This window comes from Lithobates pipiens, unplaced genomic scaffold (assembly GCF_037356315.1).
Source record: "Lithobates pipiens isolate NorthernLeopardFrog02 unplaced genomic scaffold, aLitPip1_a1.2 Scaffold_8, whole genome shotgun sequence".
Classification (NCBI taxonomy): domain Eukaryota; kingdom Metazoa; phylum Chordata; class Amphibia; order Anura; family Ranidae; genus Lithobates; species Lithobates pipiens.
In genome coordinates, this window is record NW_027507903.1 from 616,895,621 (window position 1) to 616,909,674 (window position 14,054).

General features: G+C 42.7%; 1 protein-coding gene across 1 annotated transcript in view; it reads left to right on the forward strand.

Moving 5' to 3' along the window:
* Positions 1-4,838, forward strand: part of LOC143961412 (mitochondrial 2-oxoglutarate/malate carrier protein) — a 34,957-nt gene extending 30,119 nt beyond the window's left edge. Inside the window, exons 7-8 of the mRNA XM_077470694.1 lie at positions 450-501; positions 3,201-4,838. Coding sequence (XP_077326820.1) covers positions 450-501; positions 3,201-3,356 — 208 coding nt within the window. The 3' untranslated portion in view covers positions 3,357-4,838. The remainder of the gene's footprint in view (positions 1-449; positions 502-3,200) is intronic.
* Positions 4,839-14,054: the final 9,216 nt, after the last annotated feature.

Sequence of the window (14,054 nt, forward strand, 5' to 3'; positions counted from 1 at the left end):
CTCTAGGGTGTTAGAAAAAAAACAATATAAAATGTTTGGAGGTTCTAAGTAATTTTCTAGCAAAAAAAACTGTTTTAAACATGTAAACACCAAATCTGAAAAAGAGGCCTGGTCCTTAAGTGGTTAAAGATGGCCTTGTCTGTGTACTGTAGCTACTTCATTATCCAATTGACAGGCTGGGGCAGCTCCTAGATGAGAATGTATTTCTTTACTACTGGGAAGATCAGGGGGTTTTTCTTGAAAATAACTGTTTCCAGTTACGTATTTTAACTTGTGCTTTTAGCGTTCTGCTTGTTCAGCTTTGAGACAGCGCTATATTTTTTTTAGAGAGGATTACAGTTCCTTTTTTTTTTTGTACAGCTCACCATAAACTACTTGGAATAAAACTGGAATGGACTGTGAACTCTTACTGATGTAACCAGAGACTAAATTATTCTTCTTTCCTTCAGGATACAGAATATGCGGATGATAGATGGAAAGCCTGAGTACAGGAATGGACTGGTGAGTGAATGTAGAATGTCTGTCTGATTTTTACTCCAGCAGAGCAGTCCTTTAGCAGTACAGAGTATTTTAAGAGAGGAGAGTTGGATAGCAGCAGAAGGAACAGAGTCCTCCAGCAACAGAGAGTATTTTAGGAGAGGCCCTAGAAGGAAGAGAGGAAGGATTCCTGGTGCCGCACATTCGCGTTGTCCTGTGATGCTTATGGGAGAGACCACCTTAGCCTGGGCTCCCGCCAGGCCACGTCACCAACCTGTTTCACTCCGTTGCTTGGAGCTTAGTCATGGGGAACACAGTATTTTAGGAGAAGGGATTTTGATAGAGGAAGGTGTAGAGTCCTCCAGCAGTTTAAAGTATTTTAGGAGAGGAGAGTTAAAGGAAAGAGCAGAGTCCTCCAGCAGTGTGGAGTATTTCAGGTGATGGGATTTAGCTAGAGGAGGAAGCAGAGTGCTCCAGGAGCTAAGAGTATTTCAGAAGAGGAGAGTTAAGCTATTCATACATCAATTGAAATTTGGCCGGTTCATCAGCGACCAGCCAAATTTTGATCCATGTATGGGCAGGCTGATTGTACCCAAGCGGGTTACTGCTAAGGGCTATAGCTGCCAGCAGTAACCTTTGTATTCTGCTGGCCGGGAATACTCCCCACTGGCAGAATACAATAGTGCAATGGGAAGTATTCCCCTATCAACACTTAAAGGGGTTGTAAAGTTAAATGTTTTTTCACCTTAATGCATTAAGGTGAAAAAACATCTCACAGTGCCAGCGCCCCCAGCCCCCCGTTTTACTTACCTCACCCTCGAAAGTCCCGTGCTCACCCCCGCCGTCCTCTTCGCCGCTCAGCCTGGCCACTGATTGGCTGGAGTGGATGGATTGAAGGCAGTGCAGCCATTGGCTCGCACTGCTGTCAATCACATCCAATGATGCGGCGTGCCGGGGGGGCGGGGCCGTGTGATACAGCGAGCTGCTATAGCCGCCGGCTGTATCACGGGAACGCACCCACAGGTGCTTCTCACCATGCGAGGGAGCACGCATGAACGTGAGAAGTAGCTGCGGGAAGAAGTAGAGACAGCCGCCGAGGGACCCTAGAAGAAGTTCGGGGCCACTCTATGCAAAACGAGCGGCACATTGGAGGTAAGTATAACATGTTTGTTATTTTAAAAAAAAGTTACTTTACAATCCCTTTAACTATGTTGATGGGGGAATCAAGTGATTTTCGTTCCTTCCACCGTAAGGAAAATTTGTATCATCTATGGCCAGCGTCAAGAAGTAGAGTTCTCCAGCAATGCATAGTATTTTGGGAGAGGAGAATCGGATAGAGGAAGTCCTCCAGAAAGGTGTAGTAGTTCAGGAGAGGAGAGTTGGATAGAGAAAAGAGCAGAGTTCTCCAGCAATGCATAGTATTTCAGGTAGATGTGCACCGAAATTTCGGGCACTGAAAATTATGTGCCAAAAGCTGTGTTTTTTTCCTTTTGGCTGAAAGTGGGCGTGGTCCACCCTGGGTGCCGCCCATGGCAGGAGTGTCATCAATGCTGCCCAGTCCTCCACTCCCACCTCCTCCCCTCACTGCGATCTCCGTGTGTCACGGAGTTGAATAGCCTGGGCCTTAGTAACAATGTCCCGCCTCCTGCGACAGACGGCACATTGATCCAATGCTGGGACATTGAATCAGTGTGACGAGATCACAAGAGGCGGGACATTGTTACTACGGCCCGGGCAATTTAAATCCAGCTCCGTGACTCATGGAGATCGCCGCTGATCCGGGCACAGGCAAGCTGCATATGATTGGCACTAGTTGGGCTGCTGGGCACTGGCAGGCTGCATATGATGGGCACAGGTGAGGCTGCTGGGCACTAGCAGGCTGCATATGATGGGCAATGGTAGGCTGCATATGACGGGCACTGGTGAGGCTGCTGGGCACTGGCACGCTGCATATGATGGGCACTGGTGAGGCTGCTGGTCACTAGCAGGCTGCATATGATGGGCACAGGTAGGCTGCATATGACCGGCACTGGTGGGGCTGCTGGGCACAGCTAGGCTTCACCTGACAGGCACTGGTAAGGCTGCATTGATCTCTTATATCATATCTGCAGTCTCTGACCATCTCCTGTATCATGTCTGCTAGAGGTCCACCGAATGGAAATTTTGCTAATACTATTAGCAGTGTGTTTAAGTTTTAGTAAGAGATTGCAGACATGATGCAAGAGCTGGTCAGAGACCTGAGGATATAATGCAAGAGATGTCAGAGACTGCAGACTGCATTTTTCTTGACATTTCTTGCACCATAGGTGCCAATAATGGCAAACAATAAATTCATATTAATTTAAATTGATATTAATTAAAAAGTGGATACAATACAATTATATATAAAAATAGAAATATTTTTTAAAAACGATATGTTTTCGGCCTAGTGCAAACCTTCATTTTCGGATTCGGCACCAAAATTTCCATTCGGTGCACTCCTAACTTCAGGAAAGGAGCATTGGATAGAGGAAGGAGCAGAGTCCTCCAGCAATGCATAGTATTTTGGGAGAGGAGAGTTGGATAGAGGAAAGAATAGTCCTCCAGCAATGCAGAGTATTTCAGGAGAGGCGAGTTGAATAATGGAAGGAGCAGAGTCCTCCAGCAGCAGAAAGCCATAATCTGAGGCGCCTCTCTGTTGACGAACATTTGTTTTCATGTATTTTCTCTCATCCCTCTCCCAGGATGTCCTTATGAAGGTGGTGCGGTATGAAGGATTCTTCAGCCTCTGGAAAGGCTTCACCCCTTACTACGCCCGGCTGGGACCCCACACTGTTCTGACCTTTATCTTCCTCGAACAGATGAACAAATACTATAAGCAGTTTTTCCTGAGCGGATGATAAAACTTTGTACCCCCCGTCTATTTATCTGGCTTACAGACCCAAATCCTGGAGCTAAAACCCCCTCCTTCTCCTCCTAGCGAGGAAATGACAAAACGGAGCCCCAAAACATCCCTGGGCCCCTTCTGGTTTACATTGTGTAACAAATGTGCAATAGGGGAGGGGGCTCTGTCTTAATAGAACGCTTTAAAGGGGAACTCCACATAGCACTTAATGTGACCCCCCATTGTATTTTTTTTTTTTTTGTTTAGTAAGTCCCAAAAATTTTATGGTGCCCTCATGGCTTTAACTGCCGGGTACACTTGCATACATCAACACTGTTACCTTTTTCATAGAAAATGTACAACCCCCTTTCTGTGGGGGAAGAATGGCAAATCTTTTTGTGATGACTCTTCAGGAGCAGATGTTACTTAGGGGGACATGGGCTCAGACACATAGCTTGTGAAGGTGTCAGATGCAGAAATTTCATTTAGACGCTCTCCTATCTTGTAAGGAGATGGAGCTATAGTATTCGTGACATCCAAAGCTTTTTGTTTTCAAAAACATATCTTGATATATTTTTTTTTTTTTTAGTTAGACTGGTGTTCTGCTTTTTACGTCTGCACAATCACACAGGGGTCTCTCTCTGTAGCAAAGAGTTAACAAAACTTAAAGGGGAACTCCATGCTGACATGACTCATGGGCAGGAGAAGCAGGAAAAGTATATTGTGTAAATTATTGGCACCTCTGGGGATTCTCCAATCTGATTCTTCAAAACTGACTTCTGAGATCTGTAATCCAAGCTACTAGCTTCTCCCACAGTGTGGGAGGAGCCTCCTGCAGCAAGGGAGGGGCCTTCCACAGCGAGGGAGGGTCACTGTTAAAGCAAGATTTATCAAAGATCGAGGAAACGGAGATGAGCCTAATCTACCAAGCTACTGTTTTCTCCCACGTGGTGGGCGGAACTTCTTACAGCATGGGAGGGATCTCTTGAGAGAGGGAGGGGCCTTCCACAGGTAGGAAGGGTCACTGTTAATGTAAGATTTACCATAGATTGAGGACACAGAAGTGAGTGTAATCTACCAAGCTACTGTCTTCTCCAAGAGGGTGGGAGGAGCCTCCTACAGTGCAGGAGGAACCTCTTGAGCGAGGGAGGGGCCTTCCACAACAGGAACACTATTAAAGCAATATTACCATAGATGGGGGACAAAGAGGTGTGCGTAATCTACCCACAGTACTACTCCTGCTTCTCCTACCCTGGCTCTACCAAATCCTCACAGCTAGAATAATCAGAATGGAGTTTTCCTTTAAATTGTTATTTGTGGAGTGACCTCAGCCAAAGCCATTTTATTTTTATCATCTGTTTTTCTCTGGAGACGGTTTCTTTGTTGGGGTATTATATTATTATTTGCTGATAAATTATATTTATGAAAAGTGAAATTCAGACCTGTAACTTCTTATGAACAATGAGATTCTGGTATATAAACTGCAATTTGTCCTTATTATCCTGGCATTCTTTTTGTTTTCTTGTTTTTCTTTGCATTCTTTTTATTTTTGTGGCTTTAAATATACACCTAATGCCACCTATTGCTTTCATGGATTTGCCAAAAAGTGGGACGTGTGTAATAATAAAAAGGGGGGGAAAAATCCTAAAACTTTAAAGCTGAACTTGGGTACAAAAACTTAAATCTATTAAATCCATTTTGTGTGTACCGAATTCCTTTGCAAATCCAGATATTACTTTTGCTAACGTAACAGAGACCTCATCACTGTGCTATACAGAGCATGTGCAGAGAACTGAGCTGTGGGAGGGGCCCCAGGAGGCTACAGGCTGCCTGCAGAAAAATACAGGAGGGGCGGAGACAAGATCAGTTACGCTGCATAGGGGGAGAGAGCAGCAGTGACCGGTCTTTATTACAGGAAAACATTTTCACACGGGATTACTGCACAGATCTGGAAGAAGTCCACAAAGCACACCAAGGTTCGAGTCACACTACACATAGCTCACGTATTTACAATACAAGATTTACTATATATATATATATATATATATATATATGAGAGAGTTCTTCAAAAAGTTTCTGCGTTTTTTTTTTTTTTAAATATAAAAAACAGCAGAAATTTTTTTTTGAAGACCCGTGTGTGTCTATATATATATATATATATATATATATATATATATATATATATATATATATATATATATATATATATATATACACATATACACATACATACAATCTCCCTATGTTTGGGTGATTTCTCCACCTCACTTATTTGCTTAAAGGAGTTTTAAAAGCAGAAGTTTTTTTTTTATCCTAATGCATTTTATGCCTTAAGATAAAAATCCTTCTGTATGTAGCAGCCTCCCCAGAACCCCCTAATACAGTGATGGCGAACCTTGGCACCCTAGATGTTTTAGAACAACATTTCCCATGATGCTCATGCACTTTGCAGTGTAGCTAAGCATCATGGGAAATGTAGTTACAAAACATCTGGGGTGCCAAGGTTCGCCATCACTGCCCTAATACCTGAGCCCCATTTCTGTCCAGCGATGTCCACGAGTCCTTTGACTGTCCGAGTCTCTCCATCTTGATTGGCTCCCGGGGCTGTCAATCAAAGTCAATTAGCCAATCAGGGGAGAGAGGTGGCGGGGCCTAACGGCATCTCTGTGTCTGAATGGACACACAGAGCTGCAGCTCGACTTGGGTGACCCCATAGCAAGCTGCTTGCTGTGGGGGGTACTCGGCAGGAGAGAGGGGCCAGGAGAGGCGAAGAGGAGGATCGGGGCTGCTCTGTGCAAAACCACTGCAACAGAGCAGGTAAGTATAACATTTTTGTTTTTTAAAGACAAGACTTTACAATCACTTTAATGATAAAGAATATAAATGATTACAACCTTTATATACGATTCTAGCCAATGCTGTTGTGGCTATTATCAAATAAAATCAATAAACAAATAACTGCTAAAAAATAAGATATAATTTATTATACAGAAGGGAAGCTAGCCATTAATCCAATATAACGTAGCTGGTAAAACTTTTAAAAACCATGATCTTACAAATAGAATACAAAGTAAGTAATATATAAAAAAAAAAAAAAAAAAAAAGGAATGATGTTGCAATGTAAATGAAATGAAAGAAAGTTGCAGTATAAGGAACAAAGAATAACGGAGATACAATACACAGAAGACCTTACGTCCCCATCGTGCTCAGAGATCAAAATGGCCCAGAGGGTCTTGCTTTTGTGTTCCATTTTCTTGCAAAGATCACGCCTCCTCACCCCCTTCCAGGTAGAGACACTCCCCACATATCCTAAGACATTCAGTCAATTGTGGCGGGGGGGACACTCATAATCTATGACAAAAATCTTATTATATAATATAGGTCATCTTTAACACACCAGCTGTCATTTATGGTCAGGTAGTTCCTGTTCCATTCTCACCTCCTTTGAAGTGAAATTCCACATAGTCCATAAATTATGCTACCAAATGGCAAGAGGAGGCTTTTGTCAGATAAATAAAACTCCATATCGGCTTATGGTGTCCTTTTTGATCTCTGAGCACGATGGGGACGTAAGGTTTTCTGTGTATTGTATCGCCATTATTCTTTGTTCCTTATACTGTAACTTTCTTTCATTTACATTGCAACAACATTGTTTTTTTTTTTTTTTGTATTACTTTGCATTTTATTTGTAGCATTTAATGTTTTTAAAGTTTTACCTGGACGGGGCGTGGCCGTACGGGGATGGCGGTGGGAGTGTGTGAGGAGTGAGCTGTGAGAGAGATGTGTGCTCTCACCCCGTGTATGGATTGACGGCGCCGGCCCCGTGTATGGATTAACGCTGCAGTTCCAGTTGGCCCCCCCTCATGCCTCAAGAGGTGCTCGAACCTCAGCACAGCCCTGCATAATCCCCTCGGTTACCCGAGCGCGGTGCGCTCTCTGTGTTAGTCCTGGAGGGCTGGACGGACGGCGGTACAAAGCCTGGGCGGCTCGAGTGCTCTGTTATGGGACTCGATGGCTGAGTGAAGAGACAGGGAACTCCACGCTGCTACAAACCCCGCGAGACTACGAGCAACGAGGTGATAGTAAGCATTGAATTTGTGTACAGTGCAAGGTACTCACTCACTCTGAATCACTCTGGCTAAGCCCTGAATGCATGGGATAATTGAGAGATAAGCCTCACAGTCAGCAGGAAAGACGTTTGCTTGTTCATATACATGTTATCTCTCATATTGCTAAACCAGCATACTGCTAACCAGCATACTACACTACAGTGTTATAATCTCGTATGAACTGTTATTTATTATACTTTATCTGAGCCTTGTGGTGATAGTAATAACCAAGTTGAGAGGAGGCAAGAAGAGTGGTTGTTACATAAAAGCACTTGGACACACATGATATATCTGGATATATATATTTTTATACCTATATAGCCACCCCGTCAAGGGCCTGCACTATCATTGGTGATACCCCCCCTATCTTTGGTTAAATACTTTAACCAAGACGTAAGGACTTTTTTTTTTTTTTTTTTTTTAAAGAAGGGGTTGGGGTAGGACAACGATATGTCGGCAAGGAGGAGAGGGGAGGAACAGGGCGGCCAGGATAATGTGGGGACCCAGTCATTGAGATCTGCTAAAGACAGAGATAAAGATAAAGACAGGGAGAGGGCTCCCCAACCGAGTGCAGTACCGGGAGTATCTTCAGCCGCGGCAAAACTGGAAAAATATGCCCACACACCGGACCATACTCCAACTAAGGGTGGGGGCCTAATAAAAATTCCATCAGACAGAAAGAGTCAAGGGCCATCCGCAATAGGAGTAAAGAGTGCAACTAATAAGAATACTGGGATAGCTGGAAGATCTGAAACAATCCCCCCGTTGGCCCCCTCATTAGAAGGAGAAGCTGAGCCATCATTAAAGGAGGTGCTGGGGGCTGTTAATATCTGTAAAGCATCGCTGGTTGAGTTGTGTGACCAAACAAAGGGCATCAAAGAGGAAATAGTTATGATGCGTCACGATCTCCAGAAAACAGTGGACAGAATAACATCGGCTGAGGGCAGAATAAGTCAAATCGAAGATGAGATGTATCCCTTAAACCAGGAGGTCCAGGTTCTCAAAGTACAGATGGGTAAATTTGAAGGGAAACTGGATGAAATGGAAAATAGACTTCGAAGGGACAATGTGAGGGTGGTTGGTCTCCCGGAAAAATGTGAAGGCCCGGATCCAATTGGATTTTTGGAGAAATGGTTTATTGAGGTGTTTGGAAGAGATTCCTTTTCGCAGCAATTCGCAATAGAGAGAGCACATAGAATTCCATTTAGAGTTTCGCCACAGGGAGGACACCCTAGATCTATGCTACTAAAGTTTCTGAATTATAAAGATAAAGCAGTCCTACTTCGTAAGGCTAGAGAAATGGGTAGTATCCAATATAAGGGATTTAAAATATCGTTTTATCCTGATTTTTCTCCTGAATTGCAAAAACGTAGAGCAGAGTTTATAGAGGTGAAGCGCAGGCTTCAGAAAATGGATATTACATATGCTCTTCTGTATCCAGCACGACTCCGTATAATAGCAGCGGGAGAAACTTTATTTTTTGACTCGCCGGCTGGTGTAATAACTTGGATAGAGGAAAGGGGGGACCAGATAGGGAGGAGGTGAGGGAGAAACTTCTCTTTTTTTTTTTTTTTTTTTTTTCTCGTTTTCTCCCTCGCCCTCTCGTCTTCTCTCCCCTTTTTTTCTCTCCCTTCCCCTTTGTTTTTGTTTGGGGGTTTTTTCCTTTTTTTTTTTTTTTTTTTTCTTTTTTTTTCTCTTTTTTTTTTCTCCCCCCTCCCCCCCCCTTTTTTTTGGGGGGGGGGGGGGGAGGGGGGGCAGCACATATGTATATGGGGCTGAGGGTTATGTGGTAAATTGAATATCTGTCGTCACTTAAATAATACATACAAATATATGTGTAAGGGGTAAGGTGTGTTATAATGTTGATGTATAAATTGTGTAAACGGGGAAAAGGGGGGAGGGACGGGAGGGGGGTGAGTAGGGAGGGGGGGGTGGGGAGTGGGGGGGGGTATGATTGCACAGGATGGTATGTAACGGTCACGGGAAAAGCCCCTAGGGGTAACCTAGAATGGTATAAGGGGGGGTGGGGTAAGGGGTGGAGTATAGAAAAAGGATATAAGATTAAGGAAAATAGGGTTGAGTACACAAGAGTAATTTATAAATTAAAATTAATACAAAAACACGGATTGAAATCACTAGTAAAGGGGAAACTTATTGGTCTTAGGCTATGGAACAAGTTTAGCACAAAATATCATAGTGTTATGCAAAAAGAATGCAAAAAGATGTATATGTTTACGGGGTGGGGTTTTATTATTTTTTTTTTTTTTTTTTTTTTTTGTTTTGGTCCTCTCTCTCTCTCGCCCTCTCCTTCCCATGCCTCTTTCTTCCTTTGGAAGAATCCTTCTGTTTTTTTTTTTTTTTTTTTTTTTTTTTTTTTTTTTTGTCCTTCCTGCTTGGTAGTTCTTGGTATATATGAATATATCCCTCTCCGTCTTTCTTTTTTTTCTTCAAAACAATGCAGACTAGAGTTTTGAAAATTGGATCATGGAATGTCCGGGGGATGGGTACACCTGTCAAACGAGCAGCAGTGTTTGATATTCTTGAAAGGTATGATGTCCAGCTGATCTGCCTACAGGAGACGCACTTAACTGAAGAAACTAAGTTACAACTCCGAAGTAAGAAGTTTCCATTTCAATTCCACTCAGTCCACACCTCTTATTCAAGGGGGGTGGCCGTATTGATAAGGAAAGAAGTTGCGTTTCTGTGTCGACAGATCAGCATAGACAAAGAGGGGAGATATGTTTTCCTGCATTGCGTAATAGAGAACCGGGAGTATATCCTGGCAAACATATATATTCCCCCTCCATTTGGGTTGGAGGTCCTTTACCGCTTATTGGAGTTCATAGTGGATAAATCCGGGACCCCGGTTATAGCGGTGGGGGACTTCAATGAGGTTGTTAGTAAAAACCAGGACAGGTTCCCACCAGGAAGATACACCCAGAAGGCAGATGAGACCTGGCTATTTCGGTTCCTGCAGGAGGGAGGGTTGTTTGACATGTGGAGGGTTCGTAATCCAACCTTGTTACAATATTCATGTTTTTCAAGTTCTTTTTCCTCACTCTCCAGGATAGATTTGGTTCTGGGGAATGAGGAAGCAAATAAAGTAGTGAGGGATATAGTATATCATCCTAGGGGGGTATCTGATCACTCTTTGTTGACAGTATCAATAAATATAGAGGGAAAAAGAACCCCTAGGGTATGGAAGTTGAATCCAGTATGGTTGGAAGTAATTGGTGATCCAGAAGAGATATTAACCCGGCTAGAAGAATTTTTGGAGTTTAATAAAGATACTGCAGCAAGAGGGGTGATATGGGATGCATTAAAAGCTTATCTTCGGGGAATCCTTATCCAACAAGTTGCGAAAATTAAGGGGAAGTCAAAGGAATGGGAGAATAGAGTAAGAGAGGAGGTAATGGAAGCCGAAAGAGCATATGTGGAAAGCCCTACCCCAGAGAAACAAAACATATGGTTGGAAAAACAACAGGAATATAAAATGGTGATTATGAGGAAAATGGAGAATAAAAGGTTATTTCAGAGCCAGATTGCTTATGGGGAGGGGGAAAGAGTCGGGAGAATGTTGGCGCATTTGGTAAACACCAATTCCTTGTCCTCCTCTGTCCCTGCGATCAGGACAGAAGAAGGAGAAATTATATCACAGGGCGTAGAGATCATAGATACTTTTAGAACATACTATGAAAAGTTGTACAGGTCTCGGGGGGCTGCGAAGGACAGGGAAATGGATGTATTCTTTGATAGCATTACAACTCCGTTCCTCACTGAGGAGGAGAGGGGGGTAATGGAAGCCCAATTAACATTAGAGGAAATTCAATTAGCGGTGGCAGAAATGGCCAACCAGAAATCCCCAGGTCCAGACGGTTTACCAGTAGAAATATACAAACATTATGGGAAAGTAATGCTGCCAGAGCTTCTTAAAGTTTTTAACTGGGCAAAAGAAGAAGGGAAGCTTCCAAAATCAATGACCGAAGCAACGATAGTTGTTTTGCATAAGGAGGGGAAAGATCCATTGGATACGAAATCTTATCGACCTATATCCCTCCTTTGTTCTGACGCTAAAATATTAGCTAAAGTGTTGGCACTCAGACTGAATAAAATTATCTCGAGACTCGTGCATCCCGACCAAACGGGATTTATCCCCGGTAGGTCCACTGGCATGAATGTTAGGAGGCTTTACCTAAATCTACAGTTACCAACGGAAAATGAGGGTAAAAGAGCAATTATGGCGTTAGATGTGGGTAAAGCCTTCGATAGCCTAGAATGGGGATATATATGGCGAACACTGGGTACATTTGGGTTTGGCCCCAAGTTTATTGCTTGGGTACAGACCCTATATAGTGGTCCTAGTGCGCGAATAAGGATTAATGATGAGTACTCAGATAGGTTTTCTTTGGAGAGGGGAACAAGACAGGGGTGTCCGTTGTCACCCCTGATTTTTGCTCTTGCTATGGAGCCATTAGCCATCGCAATACGATCAAATATAAATATGGCAGGCTTCCAGAGAAAGAGGAGGGAGGAGAAAATAGCTCTGTACGCAGACGATATCCTCCTCTTCTTGGGAGACACGGAACAAACCCTTAGACAGGGGATGACTATACTTGCCGACTTTGGTAATTTTACTGGATTGGTTATAAATTGGGAAAAGTCTGCCCTAATGTCAGTAGATTCAACAGTGAATCGAAACATGCTGGCAGCCCCGCAGATAGAAGTGGTCGATCAAATAAAATACTTAGGGATACTTATTAAAAGAGACCCTGGAAAATATATTGGGGATAATATACTCCCACTAATAACTAAATTTAGAACTAAGATTGAAATATGGAAGAAGCTCCCACTATCAGTTGCGGGAAGATGTAATTTGATCAAAATGGTGTGGCTGCCCCAGATGCTGTATTTATTGCATAACTCCCCGGTATGGGTTGATAAAAAGTGGTTCAAAAAAATAGAGGAACTATTTAGAGAACTCATATGGAAAGGTCGAGTGTCAAGGATTAGCCTCCAGACCTTACAGTTACCAACTAGGAAAGGAGGAATGGCAGTACCCCATCCACGGAGCTATTTTTTAGCAGCTCAACTACAGCATCTGGGGATAAGTAAAGGTAGGATCGGTGGAACAAATAAGGCATTGATGATAGCAGAGTCCCCTCACAATACAATTATGGAAGCTCTGGAGGCAAACTCATTTCAATATAGGATACCGACGATAAAAATGGGTTTAAAAGTCTGGAAGGCAGTTAAAACAATAAAAGGCCTGGGAGGCCTGACTAAATATACTCCATTATGGAATAATTTAAATTTGCCAGAAATGGAAATGATTGGTAGATATAGACCATGGGAGATAAAGGGGATTGATAAATTGGCCCAATTATATGAAGGAAGGATATTGAAAACATTTAATGCACTGAGGGCGGAGTTTGATGTACCAAAGCATTCATTCTTTAAATATTTGCAGATCCGACATGCGTTGGATAAACAATTTAATAAACAAGGCCCAGTGTGGAATAACTCCCCTTTTTATGATAGATTGAACGCGCAAGAAAAGGCAGGGGGAACCATAGCAGAAATATACCCATACATAATCGAAGGGAATATAGAAAACCCAGAGAAACTTAAATGTAGAGGGAAATGGGAGGAGGAATTTGGGGTATTTTCAGATGAGCAATGGAGGAAGTTATTGGTGGCAGGACACTCTATCTCAATCTCGCCTGCACAGAAGGTTTCCCACTTGATGCTATTGCATAGATCATACTATACCCCCAAGAGACTGTTTGGTTTCGGGAAAAGAGAGGATGATAAGTGTCCAAGATGTCAAGATACTGGGGACCTAGCGCACATGTTCTGGAGATGTCCCAGACTATTTCGATACTGGTCAGAAATTATCCACACTCTGAATGAAACGTTTGGAGTGGGAGTAGGGAGAGATCCCAGACTATGTGTGCTGGGACTGGCCGAGGGAATAGGGGGCTCATCCTGTACAACTAAAGCAATACTGAGGTGTATGTTTCAGGCAAGAAAGCTTATAGCACAGAGGTGGCAGGCAGAGAGCCCCCCCTCGGCAAGAGATTGGACAAAGATAATAACAGAAACAATATGGAAGGAGAGGACAGTGTATATCAAAAGAGGAAACTTGAAGGAATTTGAAAAAATATGGAAGCCTTGGATGGACAGGATAGGATATCCAATGTAGAGGGAGGGAGGTGGAGAGAGAGGGGGACGGGGGGAGGGAACATTTTGGTTAGTCTCTTTTTTTTGTTTTGTTTTATTTTTTTGGTTTGTTTTGCTTTGTTCTGTTTTTGTTTTCTGGTTTTTGTTTTGTTTTGATCTGTTTTTTGATCTTGCCGGAAGGGAAATAATGCTGTGAAGTCAGATAATTGTTAAACTATGAAGGAATGACTGTACCCTTGACGATCTAATGGTTTCCTTTTTTTTATACATATATACTTATGTTTAAAATTTTGATATAATATGATATAAAGATTGTATTTATGAAGAAAATGAATAAAGAATATTTTAAACTAAAAAAAAAAAAAGTTTTACCTGCTACTTTATGTTTGATTAATGGCTAGCTTCTCTTCTGTATAAATACAATT